This window comes from Cibotium barometz, chromosome 30 (assembly GCF_041138505.1).
Source record: "Cibotium barometz isolate CiBa-2024 chromosome 30, ASM4113850v1, whole genome shotgun sequence".
Taxonomy (NCBI): Eukaryota; Viridiplantae; Streptophyta; class Polypodiopsida; order Cyatheales; family Cibotiaceae; genus Cibotium; species Cibotium barometz.
Window position 1 is genome coordinate 23,532,145 of NC_141075.1, and position 25,751 is coordinate 23,557,895.

General features: G+C 46.1%; 1 protein-coding gene across 2 annotated transcripts in view; it reads right to left on the reverse strand.

The window, feature by feature from the left end:
- The window catches only part of NTRC (NADPH-dependent thioredoxin reductase C), a 75,409-nt gene that overhangs the window by 48,895 nt on the left and 763 nt on the right, over nucleotides 1-25,751 (reverse strand). For both annotated transcript variants that reach the window (XR_015269792.1, XM_086823994.1), the window contains exons 2-5: nucleotides 14,277-14,490; nucleotides 14,087-14,192; nucleotides 13,672-13,937; nucleotides 13,309-13,588 (exon numbers count right to left, since the gene is read on the reverse strand). Coding sequence is in view for 1 of the 2 variants with exons in the window: in XM_086823994.1 (XP_086680120.1) it covers nucleotides 13,309-13,588; nucleotides 13,672-13,937; nucleotides 14,087-14,192; nucleotides 14,277-14,490 (866 nt within the window). In the remaining variant the exon portion in view is untranslated. The remainder of the gene's footprint in view (nucleotides 1-13,308; nucleotides 13,589-13,671; nucleotides 13,938-14,086; nucleotides 14,193-14,276; nucleotides 14,491-25,751) is intronic.

Consider the following 25,751-nt stretch of genomic DNA (forward strand, 5'->3'; position numbering starts at 1 on the left):
CTCATGTATGCCATGGTTGCTACCAGGCCGGACATTGCATTTGCAGTGGGAGTGGTTATTAGATACATGGCCAACCCTGGCAAGAAGCATTGGGAAGTAGTGAAAGGTGTCATGAGATACCTGAAGGGCACACAGGATATGTGCATCTGCTTTGGCAAACAGGATGCATTAGTGCATGGTTACACGGATTCAGATTATGCCGGTCATCCAGATAACCGGAAGTCTACTACCGGTTATGTGTTTACATTCACAGGAGGTGCTGTGTCATGGATATCCAAGATGCAGAAGTGCATTGCCTGATCTACTACAGAGGCCGAGTATATTGCAGCCACAGAGGCTTGCAAGGAGGCATTATGGCTATCTCGCTTAGTGGTTGATTTGGGTTTTACAGGGGATATTCCATTGTTGCATTGTGACAGTCAGAGTGCCATCCAGTTGGCAAAGAACCCTGTCTTTCATGCAAAGACGAAGCATGTGGATGTGAAGTATCACTTCATCAGAGAGGTGATAGAGGACAAGCTGATTCAGCTTGTCAAGATTCATACGGATGACAACCCGGCTGATCTGCTGACAAAGAGTTTGCCTCCAGAGCGGTTCGCTCATTGCAAACACTTGATGGGCATTGGATGAGGCCAGTTTCAGCCTTGACATGGCCTTGTATATTATCATGTACATGCTGATTTTTTCTTTTCTTTTCCTTCACTTAAGGGCACATTGCCTTTAAGTGGGAGGTTGTTGGGGTAAAAGCATTATGCCCACCCTTATAGTGTGTACAAGCCCATAAGTTTTATAGTACATAGTACACTTAGTACTTTAAAAGTACTAAGTGCACTATGTGCACTAGAGCAAATATACATGTGTGATAGGGGAGTCACACACTCATACTTTGTGAGTTGACTTATCCCTACATGTCTCTCTCTCTCTCTCTCCCCCTTCTTCTCTGTGTGTGTCTCCCACATGAAACCCTAACTGTTTCAGCTGAGCTTCTTTAGCTCCTTCAGGGAGATGCCCATTTATGAGTAAAAGGGGAGGATCAGGTCCTGGACATTGAGTCTTGTCCGCCTCAGGACTTCAATGAGTGTGAACTTGAAAGCGGTCATAATTTATAAGTGACTTTTGGACACCCAAACTTTAATGAAGTGGGAACGCACTCACTTATAAATATTGGCTAAGTCCTAAGGGCTATTTGAGCCTAGATTGGATAATACTTACCACCTGTTCACATGCCACACAACCATGTCAGAAGACAGTTTCACATGCACGGTTCACGGGCGGGCGTCCCCTTACCCGGAACTAAACATTGGTCAAGCAAGCATGAAAACAACATGCAATTTCAATTGCAAGCAAGCACATAAAGATGCTATGCAATGCAGCATTGGTATGGACAATCCCCGTTCATGAGACTATACCAAAATAGACGTGCTCCAGGCAAGTACACGAGCATAGTAGCGACACGTTTCAAAAAACGCGTTTCAAAAACGCGTTTGAAACGTTTTGGAAACGTTTCAAACCTTTCCTAGAAGTTTGAAACGCGTTTCAAACTTTCCCATCTTGGCATGTGAAAAATCAATACCATATATGATATTTATATGCCAGAATATATGGGATCATTGATAGCATTGATAAAACGATAATATGTTGAATATATGCATGCTTGTATGATGTATCAGGAAAGCGACTGAATCGACTGATATGCACGGCGTGTTTTTTTGCTCTCTGGAAAGCGACTGAATCGGCTGATATGACCCGTCTTAAATAACATTAAAAAATAAAAAGCCAAGTTTGAAACGCGTTTCAAACTCCCAGACGTTTGAAACGTTTCAAACGGGTCTGCTAAAGTTTGACACGCGTTTCATAGCAACTATGTACACGAGGTACCAGACCCAATGGAATACCAATCCACCAAGCATTTCCAGGCATGTACACGGAGGCACAAGTCCCAACGGAAAGCCAAGTCTATAATATCACATGAGTGGCATCAATCCCCGGCATAAACAACTGCCATGGACACCAGTCCAAAGTACATACATGATAAGAAAGCACGGGTGGACCAATTGGGTGGCCAAATGGTGACATCCCCCCCGGCTTCTAAACAGTTGTCCGCAACTATTTAGAACTGCCATGGACACCAGTCCAAAGTACATACATGATAAGAAACCAATTGGGTGGCCAAATGGTGACATCCCCCCCGGCTTCTAAACAGTTGTCCGCAACTGAAAAGCATTCAAATATGTCTGAAGCACATGCAGGCAATCTCTGAAGGACTCTTCATCTACCCATTTAGCATCAATGGGAAGATAGTTCTTAAACTTCACAAGGTAACGCCTCACAACTTTGCCTGCAACAGCAAGCTTGCGTTCCTTGTGATACACAATCTGCTCTGGTTGCAAGATCTCCTCAAGCTCATCCACTTCTGGTGGATCCTCAATGACCATTTCACTGGGCTCCGGCCCTACATACTTGCAAAGGAGACTCACATGAAAAGCATTGTGTATGTGCCAATGACTAGGTAATGCTAATCTGAAAGCCACTTCATTGATCTTCTCGATCACTCGAAAAGGCCCATAGTATCTGGTTGCAAGCTTAGGATATGCACCCTCTTTGCCAGGCCTCTTTGAAAGTCTTGCTTTCTCAAATTTCAGCAATACCCAATCATTCTCTTTAACATCCAATTGCCTTCTATGCTTGATCTTGGGAGAATCAAGTACATAGTGTCATGGTCATTTCTAACCAGATTTCCATACCAATGCATATGAATACAGTATTGCAAACAAGTGGTTGTCGATATAGACTTGCAACCCACACTCCCTCTCAAGTGTCCATGTTTCCTACCACCTGCTCTCTATTGTTCCACCAACACATGGTAGCAATAATCTGCAAGGGAGCACGTAGGACAAGAGAACACTACACAAGGTATGTGATCTTGTAATCTGGTTCCTCCCTCCTGCTACTTCCTCCCATATTTAAGCATAAAAGCTTACCAATAGCAAGTAGAGTCGATGACAGCGGAAGTCTCCGCGATGGAAAACCTTGGAGTGTTGAGATCTTTGATTTGTCACCTTTCTTCGCAACAAAAGTCTTCAAGAGGATAAAGGGAACCTTGGGAAAGCTTCCCCTATGGTTCAACTTGAGAAAGGAAGGCTGAAATTAGGGTTTTCAGCAAAAAGACCAAAAATTACAGCAAAAATGAGAGCTGTTTTGCTGAATTTCAATCATTGGGAGTGAGTAGGAGAGTGATTAGCACTTGGAAACACTCTTGGAAGCTTGGAAAACACCCTAGCAAGTTGGGTATGGCTATGGAGAGCTTGGAAATGGAGAGAAATGGTGGAAAAACAGAGTTTTCAGCCTCCAAAAATCTTCATGAAGAGAAGACACGAATTTTCTCTTAATAAGTGAATTGGGGTCCAATCAGGTGAAGGGACGTGGAAAAATGCCCATTTATGAGTAAAAGGGGAGGATCAGGTCCTAGACGTTGAGTCTTGTCCGCCTCGGGACTTCAGTGAGTGTGAACTTGGAAGCGATCATAACTTATAAGTGACTTTTGGGCGCCCAAACTTTGATGAAGTGGAAAAACACACTTATAAATATTGGCTAAGTCCTAAGGGCTATTTGTGCCTAGATTGGGTAATACTTACCACCTGTTCACATGCCACACAACCATGTCAGCAGACAGTTTCACATGCACGGTTCACGGGCGGGCGTCCCCTTATCCGGAACTACACATTGGTCAAGCAAGCATGAAAACAGCATGCAATTTCAATTGCAAGCAAGCACATAAAGATGCTATGCAATGCAGCATTGGTATGGACAATCCCCGTTCATGAGACTCAACTGCCTCATCAGGAAGCTCCCGTCCAATCTGGTGTCCATCAACCAGATCAATGAACCATACTGCTTCTGAGTCAAAAAGACATCACACTGCTCACAAGGATCGACACCTGTTACGGTGCAAAAACAAGTCCTGGAAACCTGATGAAGACCACACAAGGCCTTCTGAAACCTGTCAACCACCCCCTCTGAATCCGGAACCACAAAGCCTTGAGAAACCACCTCCTTCTGCAAGTAATCACCTGCCACCTGCCTGGCTTTCCGAAAGGTCCCCGTGGAAAGAACATCCTTACCTACTGGAGGTTCTTTGTCCCGAATACTACGAGACATCAGAGCATAAGTGATCTGTTCAGTTTCCTCTGACTGACGAACACAAGAACCACCAACATCAGTACTGGAGAGTTCCTGCCAACTGCTGCCATCTACTGGCAAGCTTTCCACCATCTCGTCCCGAAAAGCCTGCACCTGCAGCGTATCCACACGTAAGTGGCCATTACCAGACTGCCACTCAACACCTAGGAGGAATGCTTCCCCCCTCTGCCATCGGGAACTATCTCCATCCTGCCCTCACTGTGAACTGGGATAGTGGATGTATCACCAGTAAGTATGTGACCAGAAAGCCTGCAGAGATCCTGTATACCAGAACGGGAAGGAGTCATGTGCCTGGAAGCACCACTATCTAGAATCCACTCCCGAGTATCCGTTGCGGAGAGTCCTCCAATCTCCTCCCTGCCTGAAGAAAATGAAACATCGGTGTCCACCACCTCCAGGTGCACAAAAGCCGGAGTCTTCATGATTGCTGCTGAGGAATCTTTACCCTTCTCAGTCTTCCGCTTGGGACACTGTCTCCAGTAGTGGCCTTTCTCGCCACAATCATTACAGGTCCTCTCTGCCTTTAGTTTCTCGCGGTCAGTAACGGACTTCTTCTCAGAAGACTTCTCCGATGAAGCCTTCCCTTTGCCCATGTTATGGCCTTTCGACCGTTGGCCAGTTAAGGCCTCCGAACCTCCACCCTGAGGAGGGTTCGTGGATCGTTCCTCCTCGTCCAGGACCATGGGCACAAGCTCCTTCCATGTGATGGTGTTGAGCCTGCCACTGGTAATCAAAGATGAGTAAAATGCTGAGTACGAAGAGGGCAAGTGCGACAGCAACGTTATGGCCATGTCCTTGGACGATATCTCCTTCCCAGCCTGAAGAACTTCCTGCTGAAGAGCCTGCAGCTTGTTAATATGCTCCCGCATCGTCAACGACTTTGCAGGGCTCATAACCCGCATCTGTACTTCCAAGGAAATCCTCTTCATGGGCGATACCCTGTTGTAAAGAGAGGCCAAATGCTGCCATATACCTCTGGCCAGCGTCATATACTTTACATGATTGATTACCTGTGGTGTGCAATTGAGAAAGATAAACGAACGAACCTCGCGTTGACACGATCCCACATCTGTGTCTGAGCCTCCCGGTCCTTTCGGATCGACGGCAACTCCCCTTCGTCAACTTCCGGGCGTGGAACACCAACAACGACGAAATCAGCAAGGTCATAAGACTCCAGAACAGATTCCATCATAACCTTCCATATGCCGTAGTTGCTCCCGTCCAACTGACGGTCCACCGGGAACGTGGGGAGTGTCGGGATCTTCACATGTCTCTCGGCCATCTCAAACACATCTGCCATTGTGGGGATGTACTCTGAAAAGGGTGGGTGGGTGGGAACAAAGAAGAACTAAAACCTGCAACAAGTGGCTGTCCAGCAAATCAGCCCGGCGTCCTCTTGCTTCTCCTCTTCCCGAACAGTCCAAAACAGTCCACCAATCAGCCACAAAACAGTCCCCCTCTTGCTCACACAAATCCCAAGAACTATCTAGAGCCTAGGGCTCTGATACCATGTCAGAATACGCAGCGGAGATGATGACCAGATCTCGGAACACGAGCAAAACGCATGCAGAAAAACCACTTGTACACCATCAATCCCCCTCAAGACGTGTAAAAGCAAATGAAGGGAGTTGAAGCTTGTCGAAACATTGGCATCTTTATCTTCAGTTGTGTCCTTGAAGCCGAGTGTTGCATGAGTTTTGGCTGCATCACATCCACCTTGATGTGCTTGAAAAATGAACAATGTGATGAGGAAGGCCATGAGAGTTGCTAGGAGAGATGAAAAGTTGGAGAGGATGAGGAGATCATCAAGATAACAAAAGAGTATTATCCCATCTCCACAAGGACAGTCATAACATGATATGTCAAAGGTGGGAATGGAAAGGTTGATCTGTCATGAACTGATTGAAAGACCACTTGTGGCAAGGGAGATGAGATTAGGGTGTTTCAATGTGGTTCGTGATGAGGGTACCCATCCATCATGACCACCATCGATTTTTGCAGGAGAGTGTCTTCGCTCACCGGGATGGGAGGGAGTATGTATGGTGATGCACAACAAAAGGGAGTTCTTCTTCTTGACCTTTGGATCAACCCGAGGCTTTGCATGGTGGATAAGAACATCATCGTAAACCATACAAGTGTAGCCGGGCTTCTCAAGTGCAGCATGCATGACCTTGAGCAAGTAAATCATCAACATATCACCCTCATGCACATAAAAACGAAATTCTGCAAGAGTACATGGAAAGGAGTCTCCGGTATTTGGCACTCCGTTCGCGCGTAGAAGGCATTTTTTTTCATCTTCCGGCTGAAGTTTACCTTGGTTTCAATCATGCCCTTCGTGGGGCTGTAGGGCTTGTTCTGCAACACCTTTTGATGGCTTGAATCGTCCATTTTCATTCTTGTATTTCCCTTTGAATGCGGGATGCAAGTCACTGTCTGCATGTAGGAGGTCACAATTATCTCCTAGATTGCTGATGGGCAGCAGGTCACTTTCTTCTTCATCATCTTTTCAGTCTGTGGGCAAGAGGCAGCCCATTTCTTTGTATTGCCCGTCATTTACAGGCCGCAGGTCGTTGTTTACTGCATCTCCATCTTCATCGTCAGCGCTGCCATCATTGAGCGGCAGGAGGAGCCCAGGGCAAGAACTAAGGCGAGCCCTCACAGGCCGCAAGGAAAGCCCATCAGATAACATGTTGAAATTGGTGCATCCTACACAGAGGCACACACACACACAGCGTTACAGGGAGGCGCATGCAACCAACATAGGTTTCTTGATAATAATGAACAGTTACATCTTTTGAGTATTACTGGAAAGACTGTGCCTGTCCACATAATGGGCGGACACGAGCATTACTCACAACAGAGTGATCTAGCCATGTGCACCTCTCATGCCATGCTAATCCTCCAATCGCCGAGTAACCGAAGCAACAAGACTAGCTCTTCGTCACCCCCCTTGCTCCTAACAGGGATAATGGATAACACATAGCCTTTTATAAATGAAAGCGCACAACACCATACATTTATTACGACTCTTTTTCGAGGGACCTCTCGGGCAAAGAACCCTTATTGACACTGCCAAGTCATAGTCTTCCTCATTGAGGGAGACTTGGGCTGTTGCTGCAACTATTTCTTCTTCAATTGGTAACTCTTCATCTTCAGCTCTGAGATTTGTGTGATGCTTTTCTTGCTCTTTTTTGAAGCATTACACCTCCTTGTGCCCATCCTTTTGTAGTACCTACATTGAATCTTCTTATTAATCCTCCATTTATGTGTTCCTACAAAAGCTTTATCATAGTCAAGACCGGTACTAGCTTGGTCGTCTTCTTTGTCTCTTCCATCTTTTTCGAGAGGCAGAGCCACTAGGTCTTCAAAGCTTCTTGTTGCCGCATGAAGGATTTCCAAAGTGTCTGCTCAAATCGAGTGACCCCTCTCATACTCTTAATGAGTATAGCCACCTTGTCTTCGTCCTCGGGTGCACAATTAAGGCTAGCAAGTTGTTGGGTTATTGACCAACACTTTGCCATATGATCACTTAACTCTTCATTTTCATTCATTTTAAGATCATAAAACTTGAGCATAAGAAAAACCTTAGAGTTAGTGATTTTGTTTCCAAAGATACCTTCTAGTTTTGCCCAAATTTGCTTGGTTGTGGACTTGAAGTCTATGTGACGCACCAAAGAATATGCAAGACATAGGCTGATTAGGGCGATGGCTTTCTCATTTCTTTATCGCCACCCCTTTTGTTTGGGTGGAGCAATATCTCCTCTTCGTCATCTATAGAGACTCTCTCCCATACTCCCTCTTGCATCAACAAGAGCCAATGCTTGGTTTTCCATGTAGGGAACCCGGTGCCAAAAAATATGTCGATTGCAACTACTTATAGTGCCATGGTATGAACGATGTGAACAGGACTGTCACACAATTTTACCTGATTTTTGGAGCAGCCGTAACTGGCTACTGAAGATCTGAGCAGGCACTGTGGACCTAGGAGTGCTGAGATGGAAGAGCCAGGCGCTGGAGAAACTGCAGATTGTGCAGTTCACAACGGGGAGCAAAGCGGAGGAAACGGGCTCAGTACGTACAAAACAAAGGGAAGGCTGCACAAAGAGCTGGCGGAGTAAAGGGTGGGCAAGGTACGGGTGACGAGCAAAGCACACACAAAGGCCCTCCTCAAGTGTGGCGCAAGAGAGGACTCCAGGTGGCACGCTCAGAGGCGAATGGATATCACCGGGCAAGGGGGCGAAGGTGAGTAGAGGTCGCAAAAGAGGGTTTGCCACAAAAGGTTGTCATGGCGGTAGGCTGCGAAGGTGAGAGACAAAGAAGAATATGAAGAGGGGACGGCTACGAAAAATTAGTGCGTGGGGGCTACAGGCCCGAAATATGGCATGGTCCACCCAAGGCCTATTGGCGGGTGGCGCCACCTGGCACCTGGGCGGCTCAGCCGGGGTCCTTGCCCCCCCGCCCAGCCGACTAAGCAGCCAACTCAGCTCAGCCTAGCCCACATGCTATCATGAGCTCCGCCCTGTGGACAGCGGAAATGAGCGACGATGGAGGAAAGACGTGGTCAACAGCAATGGAAACAGTTGGTGACGAGGAGAAGAAGACGGCAGATGTGACAGGCCCCAGGCAGGAGACGATTGGCAAATGAGCTGGGCGGCGCAAGAGACCCTAGCTCTGATACCATTGTGGAAAGTGGTGAGCCATGGGAGAGAGAAGAGAGAAAACAAAATTTGCACGACTCAATGCTCAAGATTTAATTGATGTGTTCTTACACCAAGTACATGCCTTTTTGTAGGTTTACAACCTTACCTTTTGACCCAAACAAATCACACTCAAACACACACGACACATGTCACACTTATCTTATCTAGATATAAGGTATTCACACCCACATACACTGTTACACAAATAAGCTTATACACATGTCACACTTATCTTATCCAGATATAAGGTATTCACACACACATACACATGAATAAGGTTATACACACGCACACGAGGCCCCGAATGCCCAACATTCTCTCCACCATGTCAGGGCTTGAGACCCCTAACCTCTGAATTCTTCGAGCTTCCGAAACATACACATGAATAAGGTTATACACATGCATACGAGGCTCCGAATGCCCAACATTCTCTCCACCATGTCAAGGCTCCGAATGCCCAACATTCTCTCCACCATGTCAAGGCTTGAGACCCCTAACAATCTCAATCCTTCGGGCTTCCGATAATGAGTGGAACTCATAGGTGTACATTCTAGCGGTTGAGCCAAGAGTCAACCACCTCCTGGGCCCTCTTCTTTTTCTCACCCACAAAAGCCTCGGGTGCGAAAGAAGCTACTATTGCCGGTCCCACAAGAGTCGCTGCACTAATCACCACCCACTAAAGTACAACCACCTAATCCCACAAAAGCTACATCCCTTCCAAAAACTCTGCCCGGAGTTGTAACATATGCTCCTTGAAGTAAGCTTTCTCAACCCCTTCTATCACCTCCTGTTGCACCCTTGAGGATGATCTTCCTCATGGTCGAAAACCTCATCAACAAAGTGGAGTCGTGCCGCTGTAACTCACCCGGGAAGCGCGGGAGTGGATGTGCATTGCTTGACCATGAGCATACTTAAACATTTCAGCATTTAATTACAGCCATTAAACAATCCACAAGGCTGAAAATAAAAGTTGCACATATAACACCGCATAGAGGCCAGAATGGGCTAACCCCCCCTTGGAGTATTTCATTATCCAAGGAGAAATATAACATGTACAAGCTTTGAGGGCCTTACTCTCCCCATGAGGGATGCCGGATTATCCATATAAAAACATAAACCAATCTTTCATCCAATAAGGCTATCCAACATGTCCTTCCATAGACGCACAAACATGTATAACAACCCAATACGGCTCTTCCACAAGCACATAAAACCTGTAAACCAGCCCATGTGCTCATTCATGAGCTCATAAACCTGTAAGCCAGCCCCTGTGGCTCATCCATGAGCCCATAAACCAATATAACAGCCTGTATGTCAAATCCATGAGCGCCAAAACCTGTAAAACAGCCTGTATATTGCATAAAACCAGAAATTTCAGCCAGCTTTAGAATTGTTTTGCTGAAAAAAAGCCATCCAAGGCGTGCAAGATGTAGAGTAGTGAAAATCATCTTCCCCAAGTTGGATATGGCTATGGCGGGCTTAGATATGAAGAGAAATGCTGAAAATCAAAGTTCTCAGCCTCCAAAAACTTGCTTGAAGCTCAAACTCGCCCAAGAGATGACTCTCTCAAGTTCAAATAAGCAAGAAAATGCTACAATGCCATGTGTAGAGCTAAATTGACAAGTGTGAGAATACTTGTCTCACTTATATCCTCTTATCCACCACATGTCCCAAATCCAAAGGCCAAAAATTCCACAATCTTCAGCACTAAAATTATCCCAGATAATAGCTAATTTCACAATGCGCTTTGGCAATCCTCTATCTCTGCTGAATTCCGGAGGTAATGACGCGAACCAAAATTCCATCGGAGATTGCCAAAAATAGCAACTTTCCCTGAAATTTAGGAGATGATCTCTCTGTGTTCCACCACATGAGAAATACATGTAAGCACCATGTAGAAACCTGTTTCATTGCCCGATCTCTCCCAAATCCTCAAGAGTTCGCCATACATACTTTCCACTTGACACTTTCCAAAGCCCATTTTTGTGTCCAAGAAGCCGTCTCGAGTGCCTGGACCATGCAACGAACCCTTGGTCCTCTATACTGGATAATCCCCCATTTCCAAAGCTTGTACATCCTTGATCTTTTCGGCATCCAAAGCCCATCCACACACATGAATTGTGGAGATGCCCAAAATGGTGACTGTCACCATGGCAAAGGGAGAAATAGAAAGAAAGAAAGGCTTGCTATTGCAAGATACCTATATAACCGATTTTGATATTCAAAAAAACCGGGGAGAAAGCATACGTTTCATGCAGGAAACTAGAGAAAAGCCAGGGAGAAAGCATACGTTTCACACGGGAAACTAGAGAAAACCATGCAAAACAAGGTGACTCACGCATGAGAGATAAAGAGCCGCCTAAGAATCCTCGCAATGGGCTGCCTTCAGTCAATTTCGTCACACGTTGAGTACAAGGGACCTAAGTCCTCCCCTTTTATGGGCCAAAAAAAAAAAGCACCTAGGTGCCTTTTCCCCAAAAAACTAGGCCTTTTTTAACTGTGCGCTAAAAAACTACTCCCCTCCTTCAAGAGACCACTAACCATCTGAATCTTCCGGGCTTTCAGGAATGGGTGGAACTCAAAGTGCATATTCCAACGGTTGAGCCAACAGTCAACCACCACCTCCTCGGTCCTCTCCTTTTTCTCACCCGCAAAAGCCTCGGGTGCAAAAGAAGGAGCTCACTGATGACCAATCACTATTCGCTGAAGTACAACCACCTAATCCTGCAAAAATTGGATCTCTTCCCGGAATTCTGCCATGAGTTGTGCCATCTACTCCTCGAAGTATGTTTTCTCAACCCCTTCTACCACCTCCTATAACACCTCTAGGTATTCCCCCCGCTGCTGAGGATGATCTTCCTCTATACAACCCTTCTTCACAACACCTCTGCTGGCTATAATACCTTTGCAACGTATGTCCGACGTTGGTGCCCCAGTTCACAGCACAGCCAGCACTAGACAGCTGCCTGCTGCCCTCATGGGACCTGTACATGATCACCCCATCTATGCACACCTGGCTGCAGCACTACAGTCGATGCAAAGCGACCACATACTCCATGCAAAAACATAGGCACAAACTGCAGCGCTAACAATTCAGAGAGAACCTAGGGTTTCTATTAAAAAAACAGGGATTTCTCGGGACAATTTCACCCACACGATCAAATTCCACAAAAATCATATCCTGCCAGCAAAACCTTAAAAATCACCTACTTCTTGCAGATTCAAACACAGATATGGTGACCGAGAGATATCTCGCTTAGGCGACCTTGAAAAACACAAACAACACGCAAACCTTGCTTTTTCCGGCCTCTACGATTAGATTAGCTCTAAATACCAACTGTGAGGGACTCCTCCCAAGGATCATCTAATACAAAGGCATGAACAAAATTAGAGAAACCAAATACAAGGGGTACAAGCAAGCTCAACACCCAACCGTAGGTTCACATCCACAAACCTCCCCCGAGCCAGAGGCTAAGGTTCCACTCCCATGAGTCCATGCCAATCAGCCCTCGTGTCCCATACCACCATTGCCTACCCACAGGGACCCTCCGCAAGTCTTACCCATGATCCCCAATGTCAATGGCAGGAGTAAGCCTTTTAATCCAGGTCCAAACCACAATGAATCAATAATAACACAAGACTCACTTATAAAGTGCTTATTGCTGCTATAAATAACAGTCTAGTCATAAATAGCCAATAACCTTGGATTTATTAAATCTGAACCTTAGCCACCTGCTTTCCTAATCCCACGGCTCCCCTAGCCCCAAGAATTAGTGCTAGGTACGTAACAGTGTGTGTTTCACTTTTCAAAGTGGACACTTTTCTTCTTTGCCCACTTCCTTACAAGCTCTCTGTGTCCAAATTGCCGTTCTACTTCTATGGGCCAATCTGTTGGCCTTCCAGAGATTAAATTCATTCCTATAAGACTTTAAGATCTCCTCCAATCCTCCTTGAAACATCATTCAATAAAACAGGCCAAGGTTTTAAGCACATTTTTGTCCCATCACCAGAACAGTGGCTCTGTGACCCCCATTCATATCACGGTGATGAGCCAGTAGATCTAAGAGTCCAATGTATTTTTGGAACTTGCCTAACGCAAGTAGACCAAATATTCTTTTGAAGTGTCCCATGGCCCCCACATGTACCACCACTCCTTAAATTGATCGAGCTTATTTCCACCCTTTTCATATTCAAATTCCTGTAAAAAATGTGGCATGACCATTTGGCTCTTTAATTCCCTTTTCCTTTAGATACCAACCTTCAATGCTTGAGATCGTGGCCTTTGAGTCTCCCCTCCTAAGGGCTCTCTAGTGCGCAAAGTGCCACACCGCAATAAAATAGAGACCATTACACCTTTATCAAACAGACTGCAAATTGAAACCTCAATCTCAGAAGTACTATATGATACCTGAAGATCTCCAGCAGCAAAAACACCAGGTACAGAAGTCTCAGCTCCCCCATTACGCACAAGAACGTAACCAGCGTGATCAAGATCAACTTGCCCTTCCAGAAGCTGACTGTTGGGTTTATGCCCTATTCCATAAAAAAGGCCCTTCACATTCAAGGTTCTTTCCTCATTGGACTTGGTATCCATTACAATGACACCAGTCATTTGACCTTTCTCGTTGCTGGCTACATCTGCTACCTGTGTGTTGAAATGAACAGTCACATTTGAATTATCCAGAACCCTGCAAAAAACGAGCTAATTTTTTTAGACTAAAAATTTCAATAAATCCTTAACTGTAAACCCTAGCCGAATTCAATTAGATACCTATCTTGCATAGCTCTTGATGCACGCAGTTGGTCCCTCCGTACTAACAAATGCACATGGCAAGCATACTTGGTCAGATAGAGGGCCTCTTCAGCTGCTGTGTCACCGCCTCCAACAACAGCAAGCTCCTGCCCTTTGAAAAGGGGGGAGGCCCCATCACAAATGGCACATGCACTGATTCCCCTGCTCCAAAACTCATGTTCCCGTGGCAATCCCAGCCTCTTTGCGGTAGCACCGGTCGCAATGATCAAGCTATGGCACTTAACCTGAAATTTCCAAGCAATGGTCCAAGCCATTTCAATGCCCGTCTCAAATTCTCCTATAGGAAAGAAGGGTACTCAGTAGCACAAACTTGACTTTTCAATAGGTACACCTTTACATAGTTAATTTTCTAGCCCTTAACCCTAACCCTCACCTCACAATCACTGCTTCTCACGGTAAATGGTCTATTCATAACATCAACAAATTCCACATCCTCCGTGCGAAGCTCAGCCCCCCATCGCTCTGCCTGCTTCCGCATCCTGTCAATCAAAGTTACATACGTAAAAAATTGGCACAAATATGAGCTTGCTTCATATCAAACTTGACACAGTTGCGAAACCAACCTATCCATCAAGTCAGGGCCTGCTATGCCTTCAGGAAATCCAGGAAAGTTCTCCACCTCAGTTGTGGTCATCAGTTGGCCGCCAGGTACACCGCCAGCTTGATAGCCTTCAAACACAACAGGTTTGAGGTTTGCACGGGCTGCGTAGATTGCTGCCGTGTACCCCGCAGGACCTGATCCTATGATCACCAGATTCTCCACTCCTCCTTTTGGCACTGAAAAAATAGCAATGACCATTGACAACACATAAACTGCATGTAAGGTTACAATCCACAGTCTGCTCTTAATCAACTAAGAACTTCGCCTTTCCATGTTCCACAGAGCAGAATCCTTGAGGATTACACCCTCTTCTATGTATACCTTCATAAGAAAGGAATATATCCAGCCTTGCAAATTGAGTAAGTAATTGCATTTTTTAGTAACCAACCAAAAAAAAAAGGAAAACACTAGAAAATTTGTTGCAAGAACACCCTCTTCTAGCATGACGTCAAATGGAAAAATGGCCTGCAGAATGGTGCGAGGCCAAAATGCAGAAACCGCAGCAACTCCTAGAGAGAAAACGCAGCACTTTCCTACCTATAGATCCTCGTTTGGCTCTAATGCCATGAAAGAAAGAGCATCACAGGTTGTAGGCCCAAAGCACAAGCTGTAGAAAGCTGGAAACTGTTGATTATTGCTGAAAATGAGCATGAGGGAAGCTCGTAGGTGCTTACAAGCATAAGAGACTGTTGCTACAGCCAATGACCTCTAGCAGATATGCAAGAATGAGATGAAAAGTGAGACGAAGGGTGTGCACCCTTATATACCCCTCCTATGAGCTGGTCGGCTAGCTGTAGCAGGCCAGCAGTTGTCCAGTAGCATAAAATGCTATAGAATGCCTTAAAAATGGTAGAAAATGTCAGAATATGCAGCGGAAATGATAACCAAACTTGGGTACACAAGAGCAAGTAGACTGCAGAAAATAGACAGCACAAGAAACGCAGAGAGATAGGTGTGTAAACTCTTCTCTATACACAAGATCCCGCAGAAAACTGAATAAGAAAGTGGTGGGGGCAAGGGGCCTATTTATATGCCCCTATGAGAGCAGTCGGCCAGCACTGAAGGCCTCCACGACTGTATGTGCAGTCGGCCAGCAGAGAAAATGTCCACGATTGCATGTACCCAGTCGGTCAGCAGTCCAGTAGCCCACGCATGATCTGTGAGCAGTCAGCCAGCCACAGGACTGCAGTTGGGACAGTCGGCCAGCCCTCAAGTGCTCCTGCCAACCTCTGGCATCCCTCCCCACCACTGGAAAAAATGGGAAAAAATAGGGAAAAATACGGGGAGTGAGGAAAAATGATAAAACACCTTATACAGGGCGGGCACACCCACAACAGAGGCCCTGGTGTATAAATATAGACAGGAGATGACTTCTAACACCCCCTCTCAGCTCCTGGCTGTGAAACCAACCCAAGGGAGCTGGAGTGCCGCCTGAGCGTAGCCTGAGGTAGAGACTTTGTGAAGAGGTCCGCCGCATTGTCCTCCGTCGAACAATAAAGTAGCAAGATGTCATCAGCCAAGATCTTCTCACGTACAAAGTGATACTGTATCTCTATATGCTTGGTCCGGGCATGGAAAACCGGGTTCCGAGCAATAGCTATACAACTCTGGTTATCGGACTGGATGACTGTGGGCTCCCCCTGTGGAAACCCAATCTCGCCTGAAAGCCTCCGCAGCCATACAACCTCACAAGCAGCACCACAAGCAGCCCGGTACTATGCCTCTGTCGAAGAAAGGGCAATAGTTGGCTGCCTCTTGCTGCTCTAAGAAACTGCTCCTGAGCCAAGGGTAAAACTGTATCATGAAGTAGATCTCCTCGTGTCTGGATCTCCTCCCCAATCTGAGTCACTCCAACCTTGGAGCCTGATCCCTCCTGTGTAAAAGAGTCCCAGATCCTTTGCACTCTGCAGATACCGCAAGATCCGCAATCCTGCGTCCCAATGAGACTTCAATGGCGTCTGCATAAAAGAGCTCAACAGCCCCACGGAGAAGCTCAAGTCCAATCTGGTGTTCAGCAACCAGATCAATGAACCAATCAACTTCCAGTACTGCGAGGCATCAACTCGCTCACAAGGATCAGTAACGGTTAACTTTGTGTTCAGGTCCATCGGCGAAGTAATAGGCTTGCAGTTCTCCATCCCAAAGGCCTCAAGCAACTCATGAACATACCGCTCTGCTGAGAGACGAAAAACCCCCTCTGGGTCTGCCAGATCTCCAATCCCAAAAAGAAGTGGAGTAAGCCTAAGTCGGTCATCTCAAACTCCTTTGACAAGGCAGCCTTCGTCACTCTAATGTGCTCCACATGACCGCCGGTGAGAATGAGATCATCCACATAAAGGATGATAAGCGTGACCATGCCGCATTCCCGAAAGAGATATAGGTTCGGATCTGCAACCGATCTCTGAAATCCAGTCCGAATAAAGAAGGAATCAATCTTCTGATTCCAAGCCCTGGGAGCCTGCTTAAGACCATACAAGGCCTTACGTAACCTGTAAACCATCCCTTCAGATCCTGGAACAATAAAGCCTGGAGGCTGCTCAACGTACACTCCTCCTGCAGGTCACCATTAAGGAACGCAGATTTTACATCCATTTGATACACGGGCCACCTCTGAGAAGAAGCAAGAGCAAGAACGGTCCGAATCGTGGACATCCGCACTGTCGGTGCAAAGGTATCCTCGTAGTCGATGCCTGGCCGCTGAGCATAACCTTTAGCCACAAGTCTGGCTTTGTGTTTGTCCACCAACCCATCAGACGCGTATTTGGTCTTAAAGACCCATTTGACACCAATGACTGACCGCTTCGACGGCCTCGGTACCAACTCCCAAGTGTTGTTCTTCTCGATGGCATCAAGTTCCACCTGCATGGCTTTCCTCCAAGTATCCTGTGAAAGGGCTTCCTTTACGAAAGTGGGCTCTTTATCCCGCATGATACGAGACATCAAAGCATAGTTCACCTGAAGAAGCTTCCCTGTGTTGCTTTTCTCTCGGACTCTATGTGATCTTCGAGGGCCGTCCTCTGTGGTCCACTCGGAGGGTAGCTCCGTGACACCTGACTCCCGAAGGGTGACCAACAACCACCTAGGTACTCGAACAGATCATGGAGCCTCCTGTGATCGCGGGGGCTCTATTCCAGCCGCGGGCTCAACCTCCTGTGATGACTGAGGTGGATCAAATGGAATGATAGTCTGGGAATCATCATCAGACTCCTCTGGATCTCCAAGAAGTGGCGGCTCCTCGACAGTGGAAACTGGAACATGCTCGTCAAAGACCACATCCCGGCTGACAACAATCTCGTTCCTGTCTAGATCATACAACCTGTATCCCTTGGAAAGAGAGTTATACCCCACAAATACAAGCTTGCGGGACTTGGAGTCAAGCTTCCCCCTCTGCTTGAAACCGGCCTCTGGTAGAAACCAAAGTGCGGTAGACTAGCAGTCACCCTTCCACTTGTAGTCCAGATGTAAAAACAAATTTGATTGGAGCTAGAGTGCCCCAAATCTCAAATGAGAACGACACCTGTTGGCCCCAAAGCTTGGCGCCCCTTGCGGTATTTCTTTATTCAATTTCAAAAAGATGTAAAGCTGAGTACAACAAGACCAACCAGGAGAATACACCTGTATGTCCAATCTGGCAGCCCACAAGACCTCTTAGCACAGAGGATTCACACACAGATCTGTGTCCCACAAAAGCAACACTCTGTGCTTCCCTCTGATCAGCCAAGACCATTCAGCAGGACAGCCTTGAGCACACATCTGGCATATCTCATGTACATGGTTCCACAACTTAGCACAAACATACATTCACTGTCCAATCTCTGTGTCCACCCTTTCAATCTGCCATACCCCTCCTCTCACAAGGGGCCAGATAGCATAACGCAGCAGACATAAGCCAATGGAAAGAAAGATAGATGGACAAGTTCAGAGCTTACCAAATCAGCACGTGGTTCTGCACTCGTGAGGCCAATCGAACCAGTTTGTACTTGCCTTCTTGCAACCACCTGTCTGATACTCCAAATAAGCTCTGATACAGCACTGCCTGCAACTGTCTGAACAATCTCTACACCTGTATAGCTGCTGCCACCTGTACCCGCTGGACAGTACAGTCCTTGACACTCTGCACCTATCCGTACGGGTCTTCAGCACACGACTGAATCTGTCCGTACAGGTCTGTACGGACTGTGCTGCACACGCCTGAATCAGCCTGTTCACCTGCTGTACCCGACTGTACCACCTGGTACAGTTCTGTACCTGCAACCAGCCACCTGTCAGCAGTCGTACATCCGCCTGTACCTGCTGTCCATACGACTGTACCTACAGCACAGCCGCCGCCGCCAGAACCTGCAGCGCAACCTCTACCTGCTCTTAGCCTCTGTCCCAAAGTAAAATATACAATATGGCAAGATCAACGTCCCAATCTCTCTAAGCCATGCACATGTATCATCATTCCTTGCAAACCAATGGCGTAGTAGTAGTCCAAGTTGTATACCACTGTGAACCATACACAACCACAACATCCAATGTGCCTAGTATACATATATCATAGAAGTCCCATAAACAGATGTACTGTCAGCCATCAATACCTTCAGGTGAGATAAAAACTGCACCAAGCGACCTCTAGATGTCATCTGAGCCTGTCTGTATCAAGGGAGTGGAGGTGCTACCCCCCTCTTGAGCATCAGGCAATGCTCCAAACCCATGCTCTGCTGAACCTGAATGAGCCACAACAAGAGTCGGCTCTAACTCAAAGGCATCGAGATAAAGCTGCAAAACCTGAGGTGAATCTGTTAAGTCACCTTCACCTACTTCGCATCCATCGGTGAATAGTTCTTGAACTTCACAAGATAGCGACGGGAAACTTTACCTCGTACCTTCCTTTCCTTATGTGCCAGTATCTGCTCTGGAATAAGAACCTCATCAAGTTCCTCAACTTCCGGCTGAGCCTCATCTGATACATCCTCAGGCACATCCCCACGGAAAGGTCTAAGGAGACTCACGTGAAAAGCATTGTGAATCCTCCACTGATCTGGTAGCTTCAAGCGATAGGCCACCTCACCAATCTTTTCCAATACCTGAAAAGGCCCATAATAACGCATGCTCAACTTAGGGAATAAGCGCTCTTTACCCTTCATCTTCTTGAGTCTAGCCTTTTCAAATCACAAAAGAACCCAATCACCCAATGCAAACTCTAAAGCACGTCTGTGACGATCTGCGGCTTTCTTTTGCTTCTGCTGAGTTTTCTAAAGTGCCAACTTAACTCTCCGATAAGCTTCATCCATGCTCTCCACATACTGATCAGCCTCAAAGATCTTATCCTTTGTATGCAAAATGGGTGGTACCTTCTTCCCTCCTTCCACAATCTCAAAAGGCGCCTTGCCCGTCGAGGTATGGACAGTGTTGTTATATGCAAACTCCACCAAAGGAAGATACTTTTTCCATTGTTGTTTGTGCTCTGACACATAACACTTAAGAAGATCCAACACTGTAGAGTTAGCCTCTTCTGACTGACCATCTGTTTGTGGATGAAATGATGATGAAAACTTGAGAGTTGTACCCATGTTGTCAAACAACCCTCTCCAGAACAAACTCGTCATCCGTGGATCACGGTCGCTAATGATAGACGTAGGCAAGCCATGATACTTGAAGATGTTCGCCATGAACAACTTCACCATATGATCCACTTTGATCATCTTACGCACGGGAATGAAATGAGCCTGCTTACTGAACCTGCATATGATAGTCCAAATGCCATCATTGCCCGTTTGTGTCCGTGGAAGATCAAATATAAAATCCATGGCAATGCTCTCCCAAGGTCTATCTGAAATAGGTAAAGGCTGTAATAACCCTGGTGTCTTTTGACGATCAAACTTTACGTTCTGACATACGATGCATTGCCTAACAAAGGCATCAACATCTCTTCTCAAGGTTGGCCAATAAAAGAAAGTCTCCACTGCTTTTACCGTGGCATCAATACCTCTATGACCTGCATACGGTGGAGCATGACTTTCAATCATAACCTTGAGTCGCAATGGCCTGGTAACACACAGTCTGCCATGCATTAATAAAAACCCATCTCTGAGAGTATAATGCTCATGCCGCTGACCCTCAGACATCTGATCATACACCTTGCCAAAGTCCTCATCATGGGCATACTGCTCTTTCATTTCATCAAGCTCATGATGATAAGCAAGTGAAACTGCTGAGACCTGTGGCTTGCATGACAAAGCATCTGCCACTACATTCTTTTTGCCTTCCACATGCACAATCTGAAAGTGAAACATACACAAAAAGTTTGCCCATCGCATATGCTTCTCTGAAAGCTTAGTTTGCGTGAGGAAATAACGCAACGTCTGATGATCTGTCTACACAGTGAAATCAACCCCAAGCAAATAGATTACAGCCAACATCTCTTTCTCATAAACCTATAAATGCTTCTCGGCATCTTGCAATATTCGACTCTCATAGGCTATCACATGTCCCTCCAGCATGAGAACTCAATGTTCTTTCCACATGCATCACACTGGACAACAAAAGTCTTTCGGAGGTCCGGTAATACCAATACTGGATCCGAAGTAAGCTTTTCTTTTAGCTTTTTAAAGGCTGTAATTTCCTGATCAGCCCATCTAAACGGAGTTGCCTTCTTTGTTAAGGCATGAAGGGACGAAGCAATTTCAGCAGAATACCGTATGTACCGCCTGTAATAGGAACACAATCCTAGAAAGCTGCGTACATCATGCACGGTTCGCAAATCTGGCCCATTAAGAATTGCTTCCACCTTCGATGGATCCATACGGACTCCATCCTTAGACACAATATCCCCCAAGAAGTGTATCTCTTGCAAGAAGAACTCACTCTTTTTGCCATTAATAACCAGCCTATGGTTCCGGAGTTCTGCAAATACAATGGCCAAATACCTTCTATGCTCCTCCTCAATTTGTGAATGCACAATCATATCATCAAAGAATGTGCCCACAAACACTCTATGAGGCCAAATGTCATCGATCCTCGGTATGGGGAATCGATTCTTGATGGTATTCTTGTTCAGCGCTCTGTAATCAATACACATGCGCCAAGAACCATCCTTCTTTTGCACCAAGAGTCAGGTGAAAAAAAGGGTGAAGAGCTAGGCTGTCTCAACCCCTTATTCAACAGCTCCTGTACCTGACTCATAATTTCTTCTTGTTGGGCTGCACTAACACGGTACGGCGGTCTATTTGGTGGAGTACTACCAGGAATTAGATCAATGGCATGATCTTCTGGCCTCTCCGGAGAGGAAGTTCTCCTGGCAATGACTCGGATAAACAATCTTGGAACCCACATAAGAAATCAGTCCTGTCCTTATCTAACATAGACAAATTAGACTTAGACTCATCATCTTGTGCATCCTTTACATAAATCAAGTACGCAGAAAGGTGCTTTTTCATTACTGATGAAATTGCCGAAGCTGATACAATAGAAACAGATTCCCCTTTAAGTTTTACATCCAAAACATGTTCTTTCCCTCTATGAATCAGAGTGATCTTCCTATTGTATGTATCCACCACCGCATGTACTCTGTGGCACCATGGCATACCCAACAATCTCCAAAGCCCTAAGCTTGATTAAGAACAAAATGCTAATTTAAACATGATTGAAACAGAGGAGAGAGAAGAAGAGAGACATAGTTGGTGTCAGGGTTTTCATGTATTTATATGGTACAAAAAGGTGAATGAATGACTTTGCATATTCAAGGCCAACCTCTACCCCTTCTACATGCTTCTGCTACTACTTCAAATGATGAATGTGCTGAATGATGCAAATGCTGAATTATGCTTATATATGTTGAAGGGTTGCTAGTCGGCCAGTCCAAAAGTTGTCGACCTGTTTGCTAGACCAAGAAATGCCTTTTTTATAGCATTAAATGCTACACATTACACATATGATGCCCCAACCTGCTGGCCTTCATACTGGCACTTGCCGCCTACCTATCTGGATGCCCTGCTCATCACTGCCAACTCCTGTAGAACAGCCTTGCCGGCTGCCGACTGGTCATCCATGCCCTTCATACTGCTTATCATGCTGATGATGATGGTGATGGTGGTGATGATGATGATGATGTCCTAAATGTTGTCTTAGTTGCTATCCTAAAAAGGGATTATGCTGTTCATGCTGAAGATTAGCCATGGCACGGGCATGCATGTGAAACTCTCCCAAGTGTGACATGGACATGCTTCTACCCATTGGCCAACTCAGAGGTCGAGTACGTGGCCGGATTCATGTGTTTGTAAGGACTATTGTGCCAGTTCATTGTAATATTGTCCAATAAGCAGCCAAGTATGAACAAAGTTATTGGGTTATCGTGCAAATACACTTCCAACCAAAAGCATGGCTACCGTTGCGAAAAATTAAGAGCTCATCCTCTAGCTGTCTCAAAAGATTAACATCACCTCTTGTCCACCAATTGATATACTCTGCCATCCCTTTGCAATCTCCTTGTTGTCGTATTGGTTTTCATTGCGCCACAGGGTGCAACATACGGGCAACCACAGCGCGTTTCATAGCTTAGCTACCATGATGGCAATTCATGTCAAGCATTGCATTCATGTGTTCCTTGCACCATTGGCCCCAGCTTCAGTTCTTGGTTGTTTCGAAGAGAGGTACCTTCCACAAAATCCTTAAAACATGAGCTCATTTGTCCTCTTGGACCAGCCAAACATTGAGGGTTGATCTAATCCTTTTTCAAGATGTATCCTCATTGGCCATGGCAAAGCCTTGACTTCTTTGGGAGGTCTTCATCACATGATGTTTCTTTATATACCTAGATGAATCCAGGAACATGCCCAAATTCACCTTTTAGGAACGTGCATGTTATATACTCATGGTAGTCAACCCACAAGACTATATAACTCTCAACTCCATTATGTCAGAATGCACAGCGGAAATGAAGACAACTGCTGTAGAGAGCAATACACAAATGAAAGAGAGAGAGAAGCTAGTGTGACTCTACTATATACACCAATAAATCCCAAAAATATACAATGAAGAGGGGCCATTTGGTCGGCCAGCCCAGAATCAGCCAACTGCTGCCCTGGTGGCCACGACCTGTAGAAAAACTCAATCGGCCAGCAAATCAGTAGTCGGCCAACAGTTAGGTATAGTCGGGCACCACTCAATCGGCAAGACACCTGGGGGCAGCCGACAGCCCCCACATAGCTCCAGAAAAAATGGAAAAAAATACGGAGAGTGAGGAAAAATGGGAAGACACCAAAAACGGGCAGGCACACCCACAATAGAGGCCCTGACATAGTGTCCAGACAGGAGATGACTGCTAACACCCCCTCTCAGCTCCTAGATGTGGAACCAAACCCCAGTGAGCTGGAGTGCCGCCGGAGCATAGCCTAAGGTAGAGACTTCGTGAAGAGGTCCGTCGCATTGTCCTCCGACATACAATAAAGAAGCAAGATGTCACCAGCCAAGATCTTCTAACGAACAAAGTGATATTGTATCTCTATGTGCTTGGTCCGGGCATGGAAGACCGGCTTCCGAGCAATAGCGATACAGCTCTAGTTATCGCACTGGATGACCATGGGCTCCTTCTGTGGAAACCCAATCTTGCCAAGCAACCTCCGCAGCCACACAACCTCGCAAGCAACACCACAAGCAGCCCGGTACTCTACCTCTGTTGACGACAAGGCAATAGTTGGCTGCCTCTTGCCGCTCCATGAAACAGCTCCTGAGCCGAGGGTAAAACTGTAGCCTGATGAAGATCTCCTCGTGTCTCAATCTCCTCCCCAATCTGAGTCACTCCAACCTTGGAGTCGAACTCGTTCCTTCTAGTGGTGTAGAAGAGTCCAAGATCCTTCGTACCCTGCAGATACCACAAGATCCGCAATCCTGCGTCCCAATGAGAATTCAACAGTGTCTGCATGAATGAGCTCAACAGCCCCACAGGAAAGCTCAAGTCCATCAGGTGTTCAACAACCAGATCAATGAACCAATCAGCTTTCGATAGAGAGAGACATCAACCGGCTCACAAGGATCATTCACTGTAAGCTCCGTGTTCGGGTCCATCGGTGACGTGATAGGCTTGCAATTCTCCATCCCAAAGGCCTCAAGAAACTCATGAACATACCGCTGTGCTGAGAGAAAGAACCCCCTCTGGATCTGCCAAATCTCCAATCCCAAGAAGAAGTGGAGTAAGCCTAAATCGGTCATCTCAAACTCCTTTGACAAGGCAGCCTTTGTCACTACAATGTGCTCCATATGACCGCCGGTGAAAATGAGGTCATCCCATAGTCACAAGGAATGGGCATTTTTAGACTCGGGAATGTTGGGGATGGCAGCATCTTCTCGTTCCCATTCTCGTCCCATGTCACTCTACAGTCACAGAGAATGGCCATTCTCAATCTTTTCCGTCCCCGTTCCCCATCCCCATTTCGCGTCCCATGTGACTATGGGTCATCCACATAAAGGATGATCGACAGGACCATACCACGTTCCCGAAAGAGATATACACTAGATTTTGCATAGGGGACATTATTGGTTAATGGAGCACACAATCATTAGCTAAGTTTGTATCAACTTGTACACCAGTCAATTTAACAAGCTACGAGCTCTCTGCAACTCTCAAGTGTTGATCTTATTCAGTTTTAAATGCTTAATCATCCAAGACATACTACTCCGCCTCCATAGAATAGTCTCAATGCAAGGTTTGAAATTCACTAAGTGCCACTTTAAGGCCCCCGACTACCCTAAAACTCAGCATAAAGTTTCCTCATCATGCTGATGGCCAGTCCTCAAAATGACCACGTAGAGAGCTTGAGCAAGGCAATGACTAGAATGTCTCTATGTTGCTTCTCTTGAACATGGCATGATCCCTCAAATTAAGAATAGGATCGAAACATCCCATAACCAGAGCTGTCACATGCAGAGCAGATTGGGATGTAATCCAAATGATATTTTATTGATTTCGTAGATGTGGTTGTTCAGGATCAAAAGAATAACTCCTTCAAGAATAGATACAAAGAGAATTGAAGCTCCAACGGTATGAAAAGGCCATGCAGTGGCTGCAGTTCAAATAGGGTGCCTTCAAGCAAGACCCTAAGAGTCGATGCCACTTCCAAGGATCAGTGATGAAGGGCCTCACACAGAGTGGCAACAAAACGTTTTGCCGGTTGGCTCACAGGGAATTGAAAGGCCATGGAACTGGCAAGAAGTTGGGTTGGCCATGTTGTGGGCACCTGTTCTGGGACAAAAATATTTACTGCGGGTCTGTTTTCAAAATGGGCTTGGTAAATCTTCGACTTAGACCTTTTATGCCTTGAAGCCTGAATTTGTGTCAAGGTATCTAGTAAACAGAGGGTGAATTCTGGATGTCTAATAAGGTAATCTTCAGTGGCGGAACGCTGGGCAGATGGTGACATATCAGCAACTGCCAAAATGAGTGCTTCCTCCTCCAGAC